General features: G+C 34.4%; 1 protein-coding gene across 1 annotated transcript; it reads right to left on the bottom strand.

Moving 5' to 3' along the window:
* Window positions 1–12,970: 12,970 nt before the first annotated feature.
* LOC138386198 (olfactory receptor 5AC2) lies at window positions 12,971–13,894 on the bottom strand. Its single transcript, XM_069472482.1, has one exon. It carries the CDS (start codon window positions 13,892–13,894, stop codon window positions 12,971–12,973), a length of 924 nt encoding a protein of 307 aa, XP_069328583.1.
* Window positions 13,895–16,836: the final 2,942 nt, after the last annotated feature.

Raw genomic sequence — 16,836 nt, 5'->3', positions numbered from 1 at the left:
AAATAAAATGCAGTACATATAAAACATATATTCACTATGCATTAATAATTACTATGAGTTGATATTGGGGTAGGGAGTTCAAATAAAATGCTTATCAGATCACTTTTTAATTTTATTTATTACCAGTAAACTGAATGAAACTTTTTAGGAAATGGAAGAAAGGAATTAAAATACGATTACTTTCTTTTCAAAAATGTGCAGGATTTAATGGATTTAGACAAAAGGAGATACATTCTGAGCATGTGCTAAATTTGTCAGGACAGGATTGAATATGGTAAGGAAATCCTGTGTCTGAGACATGGATTCAGCATCAAGGGAAAAGATATTGAAAGGTCCAGGATTAATAAAGGAATTAAAAGCCATGTTAAGAATCTTGACCTTTAATTCTCAGGCAATAATCATGCACTGAAAACTTTTCAAATGGGGAGTGGCATTATGAGACATTTTTTAAAGCAAATATTTGGTACTCAGCTTGTGAGAAGGGGAAAATGGAGTCAGCAATACTAATCAGGAAACTGCTACTATTTTCCAGGGCTTCCCCAAACACAGATTACACATCAGAATGCTCTGGGAGAGCTCTTTGTGAGAAATATAGATTGCAAGGTAATATGGTAAGTATATGCACAGTAGTACAAGAATGGAACCTAGGATTCTTAATTTTGACAATGTTCTCAAAGTAATTCAAATGTATGTGAAGTGATTAGACCATGAGTGGTATGGCATTAGAAGTGATGAGAACAAAGTAATAGATTCAAAGAATGCAGACTATGGAGTCATTAGGACTGGTGCCTATTAGGTGTGGAGGGGATGGTTAGTGAAGGAGAGATGAATCACTTGGTTACTGGGTAGAAATTTTTCAAAAATTGAGATTAAAGGTTTAGGAGCATTGGCAAAATTTGGAAGGAATGTCCTCTGAACATTTAGGTGAGATATACTTACTATCATATGTCTATAAATCTTAAAAAAAAAAAATGATAACCTTGGAGTCATGGGAGTCATTGACGGCATAGTTATAGATGACCCCTCCATTGCAGAGTATGCAAAACAAAGGGATGATTACCAAGATAGACACTTGAGGAAGTTATATTAGAGAGGTAAAAAAGTGGACACAGTAGTCCCCCTTTCCTATCCATGGTTTCAGTTACCTGCGACAACCTGCAATCTAAAAATATTATATACAATAAGATATTTTGAGACAGAGAGGTCACATTGACATAACTTTTATCAGAATATATGGTTATTGTTATAGTATTTTATTATTGGTTGTTGTTGTTGATATCTTACTGTGCCCAACTTAAACTTTATCACAGGTACTATGTATAGAAAAAAATATAGTGCAGTATATAAAAGGTCCAGTTGAGATTTCAGGCATCCAGTGAGGGTCTTAGAACAGATGCCCTGCAAATAAAGGGGGACTAATGTATATGTCATTTATTAGATGACCAACACCTGATCCCCTTTTCTACCACATGATTCTTGGTAGTGAGCAGAGGCTACCACCCACTCTAGAACAAAAAAGCTAGAAAGATATTTTCTTGTCCCCCTTGTATCTAGAGTAAGGGGACTTGATCTATGTTTGCTCAATCAAATTCACCCAAACTAGATTTGGAATATGGAAAGAGAGTGCAATTACAAGGTCAAAGAGAATTCTGGTGGCAAAAAAAAAAAAAAAAAAAAAGCCAAGGCAGACATACCAAGGCTCCATCAAATGCTTCCTGCATCCACAACAATGACACTGACATTGTCAGTTAGGGCACATCAAAGTGAGCAGCAGTAAAATGAGCTTTCACTGAACTAAGTTGGCACATGATTTTTGCTGTTGACCAGCTGTCCTGCTCCCTTCTACTGCCCGTTTTTCCAGCTGGTTTTTCAAACTGTAGCAACTTTTCTATGTTAGAGAAAATATCCATTCAACAAACTAATTTCCTATTGCAAACAAAGCCCTTACTTAAACTAAAGATTAGGGAGAGGCTAGAAAAGCATACCCAGCAGAGTGATCAGAGAAGGAGGGATACTGAAAAGCTGAGTCTGTGGACATAGGAGAGGAAAGATATTCAAGAAGGACAAAGTGAAGTACAGGACCACATGTCAAAATAAATGCTCCAGTAAAACAAGGAGTGAACAGAGATCATTGAATGTGGAAATTAGGAAATGTTTAGAGGGTTTATTGGGAGCACTTCCCATTTAATAATTGAATTAAGGCCAGATAATAATGAGAATTAAGTGGGTAACAAGTGACACAACAGTAAGTGAAATGAGATGGAGCACTCTAAGAAATGAGGAGAATAGTTGGCATTAGTCTTCTGCCATGGACAAATGTAAATATTTTTCTATAGAATTTTTGACAAAAGTTATCAAAGGGAGAAGAGAGGAATATATGAAGAGGAAACTTTTTATTATTTTAATGGAGAGGTGGAAAGGGAATTTGGATGGGTGAAAAGAGAACACAGAGGAAGAAAAATAGGTAGAGAATAATAAATGCATACAGGGATTAGAGTAGATAAGACAAACCAAAGAATTTGGAGAAAGGAAGCATCAGAGAAAGGCTGAAGACTAAATAAAGGGGAAAGCTCATAGGCTTGGGGAAGGTGGTAAATATTTGTCTTAACACTAGGATTTATTAAAAGATGGAAACCCTGGGATTTTCTTTTTCTGTTATTCAAAATTCAAAGTTTGTTTTACTTTTGGTGATTTTTGCATGAAAGAGAGATTTGATTGTAAAGCTTACTTTACCATCTTTGTGTTATTCATAAAGATACTAGCACTACCCTAAACTTCTTTACATATTTAAAAGTTGCTTTTTGTTTGTTTTTACAATGATTACAACTGACATTCCCTAGGAATATTACTGATTTTACCATTGAGAACATATTTTATCCATAAATTTTTTAGCAGAACAAACTAAAGTCAAAGATTGTAATCGGATCAGGCTATATAAACGGAAGAGACAATAATTCCAGTTGTTAAAGTTACCTTTATTTGATATGGTTTCCTTTTATGTAATTCTAAATAACAAAATATCTAAAAATTTTCAAATTCCCTTTGTGTGTGGGTACTTAAGTCATAAATGCTGCAATTTAAGAAGTAATAGACTGATCATTGGAGAGATATTTTCTGTATGTTTCCTACTATATACAAATGTGTACACATTAAGATTTTGATATATATATGATACCAAATTAAATCGCTGTCTGGGTGAAAGGATCTAGGAGCTAATATTTAAGTGACTTACCTTAAAAGTTTTATTTATAATATATATTTAATTCAACAAAATGATTTTTTTATTTTAATCATTAGAAATATTGCTTACATTAAAATCATTATGACATAAATCTTTAAACCTAGTTTAAAATTATTTACCTTTTTATTTACCAGAACTTATCTTATAAATTCATCATAGTTAAATTAACAAGATAATAAAACATTGTTAAAAGAGAAAAATCATGCTTACAACTATTTTGAGTGTCCACATTAAGTCATAAAAGTAAAATATACAGAAAATGTACTATTTGCTTTCCATTTCTCACTAGTTCTGGCATCTTATAAATCCAACCTAAAATTATTATAAATTAAACCGTATTTTTAACTTTCTACATAAAAGATAGTTTTTTGGAATCATTTCTCTGTTACCCATACCTTAAAAGAAATTGTGTAGATCCTTTAATAGTGTTAGGCTTTCTAAAGCACAAAGAATACAATAGCACAGGAATGCCAATAACAAAGGTAGCAATTTCTTGTACAATGATTCATTCTGTAAGCTTCATTTCCCAAGCTCAGAAAATGTTGTTTATATAAATTTGCTTTGGACACAAGAGTCAACCAGTGGTACAACTGTGTGCTTTTGCCAGAAGAGGAAGGAGTGGAAAACTGAAATTCCCATAAGAGCACCTGAAGATTTCCTGTAGGAAGATAAAGCGAAGCTCTTCTACTGGGCACTGTGGATTTTGACAAATTGTCCCACAGGTCATTATAGTCTTTGAAATGATAAACATCCATTCACTGTAGGCAGTTCTTTTACCAACTGAAAATTTCCATCACAGGTGACACTTGTGATATGTGCAGGCAAACCTACGTTTATATATATAAAATTTGTTGGTCTGAGTACCGTGATTAGTATGGTCATGTCTGGGCTAATCAAAACATAATTTTAATGTGGCCAAAGACCTAAATTTCTTTCAGGAGCCAACTCCAATTAAAGTTTTCCACTTCATGCAAGTTGCCTCTGAAATCCAGACATATACTATTAATAGCTCCCCAGCTTTCAGCTGATAGAAATCTTACTAGGCAAAGGGGGAGGAGCCAAGGAAAAACAAAGACAAAGGACCACAGTGGGATGAGTAAGGAAGTTGAGCATCTTCTCTAGTTCTTACTTGTCATCCATACTTCTTCTTTGGTTAAGTGTCTGATTAAATCTTCTGTGCATTTTTAAATTATGTTTTGTTATTGAGTTCTGAGACCTTTTTATATATTCTGGACACAAACACTATACTTAATACATAATTTGTAAATGTTTTCTGAAAGTCTGTGAGGTTTTTTTTTTATTTTAACAATGTTTTTGAGATGGAGAAACTTTGAATTTTTTTATTTCAGCATATTATGGGGGTGCAAAAGTTTAGGTTAAGTATATTGCCCTTGCCCCACCTTTCCCCTCCAAGTCAGAGCTTCGAGCATGTCCTTCCCCCAGAAGGTGTGCATCGCACTCATTATGTATGTATATACCCATCCCCTACTCCCCCCATCTGCCTGACACGCTATTAATGTTATTCCTATATGTGCACTTAGGTGTTGATCAGTGAAACCAATGTGATGGTGAGTACATGTAGTGCTTACTTTTCCATTCTTGGGATACTTCACTTAGTAGAATGGGTTCCAGCTCTATCCAGGAAAATACAAGAGGTGCTATATCACCATTGTTTCTTGTAGCTGAGTAATACTCCATGGTATACATATACCACATTTTATTAATCCACTCATGGATTGATGGGCACTTGGGTTGTTTCCACATCTTTGCAATTGTGAATTGTGCTGCTATAAACATTCTAGTGCAGACATCTTTTTTATAAAATGTCTTTTTTTTTCTTTGGATAGATGCCTAAGAGTGAGATTGCTGGATCAAGTGGTATTTCTATTTTTAGCTTTTTGAGGTATCTCCAAATTACTTTCCACAGGGGTTGTACTAATTTGTAGTCTGACCAGTAGTGTAAGAGTGTTCTAATCTCTACACATCCACACCAGCATTTGTTATTTTGTGACTTTTTAAAAAATTTCATTATATTATGGGGGTACAAATGTTTAGGTTATGTAAATTGCCCATGCCCCCACTCCCCCAGTCAGAACTTCAAGTGTGTCCATCCCCAAGATGGTGCGCATTGCACTCATTATGTACGTATATACCTATCCCCTTCTTTCCCCTCCCATTTACCCAACGCCAGATGAATGTTATTCCTATATGTGCACTTAGGTGTTGATCAGTTAAAATCAATTTGATGGTGAGTACATGTGGTGCTTATTTTTCCATTCTTGGGATACTTCACTTAGTAGAATGAGTTCCAGCTCTATCCAGGAAAATACAACAGGTGCTATATCACCGTTGTTTCTTATAGTTGAGTAGTACTCCATGGTGTACATATACCACATTTTATTAATCCACTCATGGATTGATGGGCACTTGGGTTGTTTCCACATCTTTGCAATTGTGAATTGTGCTGCTATAAACATTCGAGTGCAGATGTCTTTATTATAGAATGTCTTTTGTTCTTTTGGGTAGATGCCCAATAATGGATTGCTGGATCAAATGGTAGGTCTACTTGTATCTGTTTAAGGTATCTCCATATTGCTTTCCACAGAGGTTGCACTAGTTTACAGTCCCACCAGCAGTGTTTGAGTATTCCTGTCTCTCCGCATCCATGCCAACATTTATTGTTTTGGGACTTTTTGATAAAAGCCATTCTCACTGGAGTTAAGTTATACCTCATTGTGGTTTTGATTTGCATTTCCCTGATGATTAGAGATGTTGAGCATTTTTTCTTATGTTTATTGGCCATTCTTCTGTCTCCTTTTGAAAAATTTCTATTCATGTCCTTTGCCCATTTTTTGATAGGGTTGTTTGATTTTTTTCTTGCTGATTTTCCTGAGTTCTAAATAGACTCTAGTTATCAGTCCTTTATCTGATGTGTAGTATGCGAAAATTTTTTCCCATTCTGTAGGTTGTCTGTTTGCTCTCCTGACAGTTTCTTTGGCTGTGTAGAAGCTTTTTAATTTAATCAGGTCTCATTTATTTATTTTTGTTGTTGCTGTGATTGCCTTAGGGGTCTTCTTCATAAATTCTTTGCCTAGGCCAATGTCTAGAAGAGTATTTCCAACATTTTCTTCTAGAATTCTTATACTTTGGGACTTTTTTTTTATTTCAGCATATTATGGGGGTACAAAAGTTTAGGTTATGTATATTGCCCTTGCCCCTCCTCTTGCCCCCCAACTCAGAGCTTCAAGCATGTCCATCACCCAGACAGTGTGCATCGCACTCATTATGTATGTATACACCCATCCCCTCCCCACCTTCCCATCTGCACAACACCCAATTAATGTTATTCCTATATGTCCTCTTAGGTGTTGATCAGTGAAACCAATTTGATGGTGAGTACATGCTTGCTGGCCATTAGGCTGTCTTCTTTTGAAAAGTTTCTGTTCATGTCCTTTGATCGTTTTTTTTTTTTTATTTCATCTTATTGTTATGGGGGATACAGAATTGCAGGTTACATACGTTGTCCATGTACCGCCTTTCCCCCCAAGTCAGAGCTCCAGGCATGTCCGTTCCCCAGGTAGTGCGCGTTGCACCCATCATGTAGGTATTGATGGTGGTTGTTTGATTTTTTTCTTGTTGATTTTCTTAAGTTCTATATAGATTCTTGTTATCGGCCCTTTATTGGATGTGTAGAAAGCAAATATTTTCTCCCATTCTTTAGGTTTTCTATTCGCTCTAAGGACAGTTTCCTTAGCTGTGCAGAAGCTTTTTAATTTGAGCAGGTCCCATTTGTTTATTTTTGTTGCTGCTGTGATTGCTTTGGGGATCTTCTTCATAATTTGCAATTGCAAAGATGTGGAAACAACCCAAATACCCATGAGTGGATTAATAAAATGTGGTATATGTATACCATGGAATACTACTCAACTACAAAAAACAATGGTGATCTAGCACCTCTTATATTATCCTGCATAGACATTGAGCCCATCCTTCGAAGTGAGGTATTACAAGGATGGAAAAACATGCACCACATGTACTCACCATCAAACTGGTACTAACTGATCAACACTAAGGTACTCACATGGTAGTAATACTCACTGGGTGCTGGTCAGGTAGGGGGAATGGGGGGTGGGGGCAAGAGGGGGTGGGGTGATAAACCCACAGCTAATGGAGATGGGATGTACTGTATGGGGGAAGGACATGCTTGTGGCCCTGGCTTGAGCGAGGCAAATACATTTCATGTAACCAAAATGTTTGTACCCCCATAATGTCCTGAATAAAAAGAAATTGATGTATTTGTACTTGTCTTATTTTACATTTATAGAAAATAGAGCTAGGTGAAATTTTAGGAGGAAATTAGTGTGGAGTTTCCACATGTGCCACTTATATTTAAAGGAACTGGGATGGCAGGATACATTCTTATCATCGTAGAAGACATTATTTCGAGAGGTTTATCATGTAGTTTCAATATTAATTATTTCATAAGATGTAATTATAATGAATTAAGATTGTTTTTTAATAAAGAGAATGATATTTATACAAGAGAAAATAGATAAATAAAGGGAAAGAATCAGAAACATATTCTACCTCTCTTTTATGGACCATATTTCAGAAATTTAAATTTAATGAGAGCAAATTTGTCTTTATAGAAGAATTACAGCTAATAAATGTAGAAGACGGGTGAGGGAATTCGCATTTTGCAACATCTGATGAAGTAACAGATTTAGCCAACAATCATTAAAATCATTTTGTGTAGCCTTGATAGGGAACTCAGTAATGAATGGCTCACACTAACATGATCTGAACAGCCAGCAATGAATATCAATAGAAATGGGAAATCAGAAATTTGTTCTTCTTGATATTACACAATAAGAAGTCCACAGCCCACAAACTAAAATAAAAATATCCTGAATTTAATCAAGCTTCTATTTCTAATTCTATCTCATTTATATGGAATATATTACCTTCATCAAAAGATATTATCAGCCAGATCCAGAACGTAAAAAATTCTACTGAACAAATAAACCAGTTTCTTTAACAAATAGGTAAAATAAGGGAGAAGAAAAGACTGTTATAGACTAAAAGAGATTTAAAAACCGTCATCCAAATACAATAAGCACATCTTGTTTAAATCTTGGTTCAAACAAGGAAACAACAAAATTTTTGAGACAAATTGGGAATACTGAACACAAACTGATATTAAATAATATTAAACAACTATTATTAATTTTGCAGCATGTAGTAATAGTACTGTGGTTTGTTAAAACAAAGTATTTGTTAGTATTACACCCACTAAAAGATTAATAAAAATTCAGTTATCAGTTGTATTTTTAAAAATTCAGTCATACAATGGGTTCACACCTGAATTTTACCATACATACAAAGAAGAACTGGTACCCATCCTACATAAACTATTCTCCAATATTCAGAAGGATGGAATTCTCCCCAACACGTTCTACCAAGCCAATATAACATTGATACCAAAACCAGGAAAGGACACAACAAAAATAGAGAACTACAGACCAATTTCTCTCATGAATATAGATGCAAAAATTTTCAATAAAATACTAGCAAATCGAATCCAAGTACTTATCAAAAAAATAATCCACCATGACCAAGTGGGTTTCATCCCAGAGATGCAGGGGTGGTTCAACATACGTAAATCTATAAATGTAATTCACCTCATAAATAGAAGCAAAAACAAAAACCATATGATACTCTCATTAGATGCAGAAAAAGCATTTGACAAAATTCAACACTCTTTTATGATAAAAACGCTTAACAAAATAGGCGTAGATGGAACCTACCTAAAAATGATACGAACCATATATGACAGACCCACAGCCAACATCATTCTGAATGGGGAAAAATTGAAAGCACTCCCACTTAGAACTGGAACCAGACAGGGCTGCCCACTGTCCCCATTACTTTTCAACATAGTATTGGAAGTCCTTGCGAGAGCTATCAGGCAAGAGAGCAAAATCAAGGGAGTCCAAATAGGGAAGGAAGAGATTAAACTCTCACTTTTTGCTGACGATATGATGCTATATCTGGAAAACCCCCAGGATTCAACCATGAGACTCCTGGAATTGATTAAGGAATATAGCAAAGTCTCTGGCTACAAAATTAATATACACAAATCAGAGGCATTTATATATGCCAACAACAGTCAATCAGAAAACCAAATTAAAGACTCAATACCCTTCAAAATAGCAACAAAGAAAATAAAATATCTAGGTATATACCTAACTAAAGAGGTAAAGGACCTCTATAAGGAAAACTATGAAACACTGAGAAAAGAAATAGCAGAACTTGCAAATAGATGGAAAAATATACCATGCTCGTGGATCGGAAGAATCAACATTGTTAAAATGTCTATACTACCCAAAGTGATCTACAGATTCAATGCAATCCCTATTAAATTACCAACATCATTCTTCACAGATGTAGAGAAAATAATTATACACTTTGTATGGAACCAGAGAAGACCCCGTATAGCAAAAGCAATTTTAAGCAACAAAAACAAAATGGGAGGTATTAATTTGCCAGACCTCAAACTATACTACAAGGCTGTGGTTCTTAAAACAGCCTGGTACTGGCACAAGTACAGGGACACAGACCAGTGGAACACAACAGAAAATCCAAATATAGAACCATCCTCATATAGTCACCTAATTTTTGACAAAGCGGGAAAGAATATACTCTGGGGACAAGAATCCCTATTCAATAAATGGTGCTGGGAGAATTGGTTAGCCACTTGTAGAAGACTGAAACAGGACCCACAGCTTTCACCTCTCACAAAAGTCAAATCACGGTGGATAACAGACTGAAACCTTAGGCGTGATACGATCAGAATTCTAGAAGAAAATGTAGGAAAGACTCTTACAGACATTGGCCTAGGTAAAGAATTTATGAAGAAGACCCCCAAGGCAATCACAGCAGCAACAAAAATTAATGAATGGGACCTGATTAAATTAAAAAGCTTCTGCACAGCCAAAGAAACAGTCACGAGAATAAACAGACCACCTACAGAATGGGAAAAAATTTTTGCATACTACACATCAGATAAAGGACTAATAACAAGAATCTATTTAGAACTCAGGAAAATCAGCAAGAAAAAATCAAGCAACCCTATCAAAAAGTGGGCAAATGACATGAATAGAAACTTCTCGAAAGAAGATATAAGAATGGCTAACAAACATATGAAAAAATGCTCAACATTCCTAATCATCAGAGAAATGCAAATCAAAACCACAATGAGATATCACTTAACCCCAATGAGAATGGCCTTTATCAAAAAAACCCAAAACAACACATGTTGGCGTGGGTGTGGAGAGACAGGAACACTCCTACACTGCTGGTGGGACTGCAAACTAGTGCAACCCCTGTGGAAAGCATTATGGAGGTATCTTAAACAGATTCAAGTAGACCTGCCATTTGACCCAGCAATCCCATTACTGGGCATATACCCAAAGGAAAAAAGGTCATTCTTTAACAAAGACACATGTACCTGAATGTTTATAGCAGCACAATTCACAATAGCAAAGATGTGGAAACAACCCAAATGCCCATCAATACATGACTGGATTAGTAAGCTGTGGTATATGTATACCATGGAATATTACTCAGCTATAAGGAATGATGAAGATACGACATCTCTATGGTTCTCCTGGAGAGAATTGGAACCCATTATATTAAGTGAAGTATCCCAAGAATGGAAAAACAAGCATCACATGTACTCACCAGAAAATTAGTTTCCCTGATTATCACCTAAATACACATCTGGGAATGACACCAATTGGATGTCAGACTGAGGTGGGGGGTGGGGGAGGGGATGGGGGTATGCCTACACAATGAGTGCATTGCAAACCGTTTGGGGAGTGGTAACACTTGAAGGTGCTGACTCGGGAAGGGGGGGTGGGTAAGGGAGGGATATATACCTACATGATGGGTGCAATGCGCACGACCTGGGGAACAGACACGCCTGGAACTCTGGCTTGGGGGGAAAGGCGGTACAGGAGCAACATATGTAACCTGCAATTCTGTATCCCCCGTAACAAGATGAAATTAAAAAAATAAATAAATAAATAAATTCAGTCATAAAGTATCCTTGCAGAAATCAAAAGCATTATGGAATGTTTCTAATTGAATAATTAATTGCTAATAATTTTTTACTTTAACTAAAAAAACTTCAAACATTTGAGACATGTACATGTGGAAAAAAATTATTTTTTTCAAAATGGCATTATAACAGGAATTTAAGAGATTATAACAGAGCAGCAACAGTAAATTATAAGAATAGAACCCTAATCAAAAGTAAAAATGTGATAGCAAAATCAATCCTTATAAATTGTTAAGTTAGCCAGCAAGACAACAAAATTAATCAGAATCTCCTGAATGTCCATAGTATTTCTAAAGGAATACACTCAGTTGTGTAATTTTTTTTTGTTATAGGAATAAAACTGTCGACTTACACAAATGAAATGAATTTTTTATTTGTATTCATACATCAAATAATCCATAAATTTATGACATAGAGTATGTCTATACATTAGATTAATATTTTGGTTTATCTACTGGAATTACACCAAAAAAAAAAAACTAAAAATAATTTTTAAAATTCCACAGTAAGAGATACATTTCACTCCTATTTCAACAACTTTAATTTTTATTTCCTATTAATTCTTTTTTCACAATGCTTGAACAAACAGATTGCTCAAGGAACACAATTCATACTTTGCAAAAGTGGATTTGTGTCCATTCTATCATACTAAAATAAGTTGATATATATTAATGTAATTCTGTCACTGAATTAGAAGTAAATTGGTTGCTGAGACCATGAGAATCTGGTCTCAAGTTTAAAAGCATTCACAGGCCCAAATTCGCACCCACATCCACATACATTTAACCAGTTTCTTATCCTTGCCTTCTGCCTCTTGGAGTATAGCAATGCATTCCCTATGTTTGATCATGCTTACTATTGCAAACAAAATGTTCATGTAGATAGAGTACAGGAGATTTGTAATGTTTGAGAAGGCTGTATACTGAGATATTTTCTAATCTGCAAATTTCTGAATACCACTGTATCATATAATGCTCTATATAAAAGTTATTATATGGACTTCTAGATATAGAAAGTTTTAAATTCTGATGCTCTATTATTCAATTCAAGCCAACCTCTTTTTAAAAAGAGATTATTGTTGTTAGACCAAAATTTTAAAGGTAAAAAGAGATATCAATTTTTTAAATCCTTCCTTTTTCTTAATATTTCTCACTTTTATTTCAGGAATACTGTAAGAATCTGAGGTTTTATTGTGTTATTACTGTATGATGGAGTATTACAGAGCCTTATTAACATACGGGCCCAGTGCAGTGAGCCATGAACTAAATGATTCGCACTTATATACCAGCCTCCCTTGTTGTCAATTATTCAATGGAATTTGGGTGAGGGGTCCCTGGCAGATAAAAGATTTTTCAAAGACTAAATGTCCAGGTAAAAAGGAAGTAAACTTTTTTTAAATAAATCAACTGTGGATGGTGTGAAGACACTTCAATTGGACCCACATCCCAGTAAATATAGTACAAAGCTGGGTTCCCTCACGGAGTGTGTGCACATCCTGACTGCTAGCCCCGTGATGCAAAGGCACAGCCATGAGTAATCCAGAAGACTCCATGACTTGTTTATGCAAAAGGTGAAAGAAAAGATTTGAAATTTTGCTAAGGAACTGTTTACTTCTTTGTAACTCTTTTTAAGGCATGCATAACTTCTTTATTTCTCAAACTGTAAATAAACGGGTTTAGTAGGGGAATTATAATCGTGTAAAATAGAGAATAGATTTTGTCCTGATCTTCAGCAAGGCCAGATGCAGGACGCACATACATGAAGATAAGAGTTCCATAGTATAATGAGACAGAAAGCAGATGGGCACTGCATGTGGAGAACGCTTTGCTTCTGCCCTTTTCAGACTTTTTTTTCAGAATATCAAAGAGCACACGTGTATAAGAGATTATGATAGTCATTAAAGTGGATATTTGTATGAGAGCTGCAAAGATAAATATTAGTAGTGCATTATTAGATGAGTCATTGCATGAAATTTTGAACAGTTGTACAATTTCACAGTAGAAATAATGTATTATGTTAGACCTGCAAAAAGTTAATCTTAATAGCAAACTCACATGAACCAGGGGATGCAGAAAACCAATTGCATATGAAACACTTATCAACTGAGTGCAGAGTTTGCTAGACATCACCACTGGATAAAGCAAAGGGTTACATATGGCTACATAGCGGTCATAGGCCATCACTACCAGGAGGAAGCATTCTGTAGTTGCACTAGAAGCAAAGAAGTAAAATTGAGTGATGCACTCAGCTAGAGATATCATTGCAGTCTTGTCTAAGAAATTGACCAGCATCCTGGGGGTCACAGAAGTGGAAGTACAAACATCTACAAAGGCTAACCCACCAAGGAATAAGTACATAGGTGTCTGAAGATGAGGGTCCTTCCAAATTAGAGCCATCAGTCCAAGGTTTCCCACCATGGTGATGAGGTAGACCATCAAGAACACGCTGAAGAGGAGGACCTTCAGCCATGGTCGATCTGTAAGTCCTGTGAGAACAAACTCTGTCACAAGAGTCTTATTTCTTTCTGACATAGCCACACTTGTCACTGTAATAAGAAAATGGGTGACAGACACAATCAGTAAAAATAACACAAAGCAGTGGCATTTTATTTGTGAGTTTATCTACACTTTTGATTTTCCCATTTAATTGATGGTTTTTAAAGTTTATCCTTCATCCCTTTGTAAGATTTGTTTACAAAGTCTGTGTTTGGGTATCTGACCCTAAAATTGGAAAATACTGAAATTAATGAAAATATTTGAGGCATATGGGAGGCAAAATTTGCCTCTACCCTCTTACATTTTTTGGCTGGCCTGAGAATTAAATAGATATAAGACAGGTTCGCAGGAGGAAAGCATACAAATTTATATAAATTTTACATGACATGAATGTCCTCGTAAGTAAATGAAGACCCAAACAAGTGGCAAACTTAAATATTTTTATGCTACATTGAACAAACAGAGGCAACTGTGAAAAAGCAGCTAAAATATGTGAGTAAGCAAAAGGAACACAAGAATTATTTTAATAAGCTTTATTTGTACAGAATTCTCTTGGATGTAACCCCTCAAATAAAAGAAAACAAAGTTTCTTTTCTCCTGGTACTGGAAGGGCATCTTTCACATGGGAGTTTTTAATCTCCTGTTTTCAGGAAGAAAAGGCGAGATTAGCATGCCCTTCTTCCATCTGTTGCTTTTTTATGTGCCTTTAGCTCAAAACAATCCATATGCCTAAATTTCATATTTTGGAGTGGCATATTCGCCACCCTTGAGAGGCCATATTAAAACCAGGTAGAAGAAATGCAAATCTAAAACCATTACATGTGGAAGAGAAATAGAATAATCATTGAATGTAGGCATAACTAAGTAATTTTTATGGCGTGGCAGAAGAATCTATAAACAATGGGAAAGGACAAAAAATATGTTGGGAAAATATCTGTAACATAATTTGCATATAAAAGGTTAATACTTTTACACATACAACACTTATACTCTCTTATAACTTGGTGAAAATAAGATAACTCAATTAAAGAATGGGTAAAAAATATGAACAGTCATGTTTACAGAATAGCAAGTGAACATGACCAATAAATATATAAAACAATGTTCAACCGCTTTAATAATCAGGGATATTTTAAAAATTGATGCATCATTTTCACTTGTCAGATAAGCAAAAAAGTAAAATGAGAAATAATATCTGCTGATGACAGGAAAATGACAAAAGAATCACTCTAATAAAACTGGTGAAAATGTAAATTGCAACAACATTTTCAATCTGGACATTATCTAACAAAATTTAGTAATTAAGAAAACCTGTGATCTAACAATCTCTCTCCTGGATACATATGCTAGAAATAATGTCACCCATACACAAGAATGAAACACAAGGATGTCTTATAAAGCATTGTTCATGAAGGCAAAGTCTGGAAACAAAAAACACTCATCAACCAACCACAGAATCACAGACTAAATTATGGTATAGTCTGCCTATGGGATATTATTCAGATAAAAAGGAAATGGATTTGAGCTATATCAGTTAATAATAGGAGAATTTTCTCAATGTATTATTAAAAATAAACAAAAATGTAAATAAGTTTAAATTACCTGTCCCATTTTATAATTTTTAAGCTTTTTGTTTATATATGTAAATGTCATGATATGAGCATGGATAAAGACTGATTTGCTTTCATGAATTATAAGCTATCTCTAAAAGAACTTCTAGAATAAAATTTCACAAATATTCTGGGATGAATGTATGTAAAAGGATAGTTACCTGTGTATTTATAGAAATAAGAATAATAAAATGATATTTTTACCTTTTACAAAGAGTATTTGACACTGATAGCTATAATGTAAAAGGAATAAATAATCCATAAATTTTTCATACAAAATATCTAATAATGATCTTTTATGTTTAATGATATTTTCCAAATATTAAATAATTGGTAATAGATACAACTATTGAGAGCAGGTATGATTTTTTTAAATAGTCAAAGATATTTGAAAATTATATAAGATGGTGTCCAAAGTATAGTTATTATTTTCATAGTTTTTTCATATACTTCCAATACTTTTCTTATTATATTTTATTCTTAAGTGTTTTGTAGGTTTCGTTGCTATTATGAATATAATATCTGAGATTTTCATGACATAATAAGATTGATTTCCTTCTATGACTTATAAACTATCTCTGAAAGAACATCCAGAGTAGAATTTCCCAAATATTGAGGTGAATGCATAACCTCCTATGTTCCTTGAAAGGGAAGCAAAGATATATTTAACACAAATAAAAGAGTGGAAAAAAATCATAATTTATTCACTTCAAAAAACGATTTCTTAATTTCATAGCCCATACCTCTTGACACTTATAATACACAGAAATGTAATATTAGAATGAATTAGAAGAACTGAGTTTGTTTAATCAATAGGAAGAATGATGAGTTGTTATTCTCCATCTTCAAGAAGCTGAAAAAAGATTAAATAAGTTCAAAAAACTAAACACATACCCACAGGCATCCCTGTTGCAATACACACAACCTAAAAAATTCACTGGAGTGTATTTGCTGAAAATAGGTTATGTGGATGTTATGGAAATGTAGTTTTCTTTCTAAAGTGGAGATTTTGTCCTAAATAAAGTGGCTTGGATTTCTTTGCAACCCAAACCACCAAATAATAAATATTTCTAGTCTCACATTATGAATTCAGTATAATTAAATCAAGAAGTAATAAGGTTTGGGAATTGTTTTCCTTAAGATTAATATGAAAAAAGAATACTTATGGGTTGGAGTAAAGGAGACAATGGTAGCTGTTTATTGACTTTAGCCCTTATTCTCATGATTCCATGAAATTTTGAAAGCTTTTTATAATAAATAGCCACCAAATCAAAGGATAGGATTATTTACATTCTGTAAAATCACAAATAATGTAGAAACAAGCTGCATGGCTTGTGCCTCAATTCTAAACTTTCTATTCTATAAAAT

Source organism: Eulemur rufifrons, chromosome 7, assembly GCF_041146395.1.
Source record: "Eulemur rufifrons isolate Redbay chromosome 7, OSU_ERuf_1, whole genome shotgun sequence".
NCBI lineage: Eukaryota > Metazoa > Chordata > Mammalia > Primates > Lemuridae > Eulemur > Eulemur rufifrons.
This window is presented reverse-complemented; position numbering and strand designations above follow the sequence as displayed.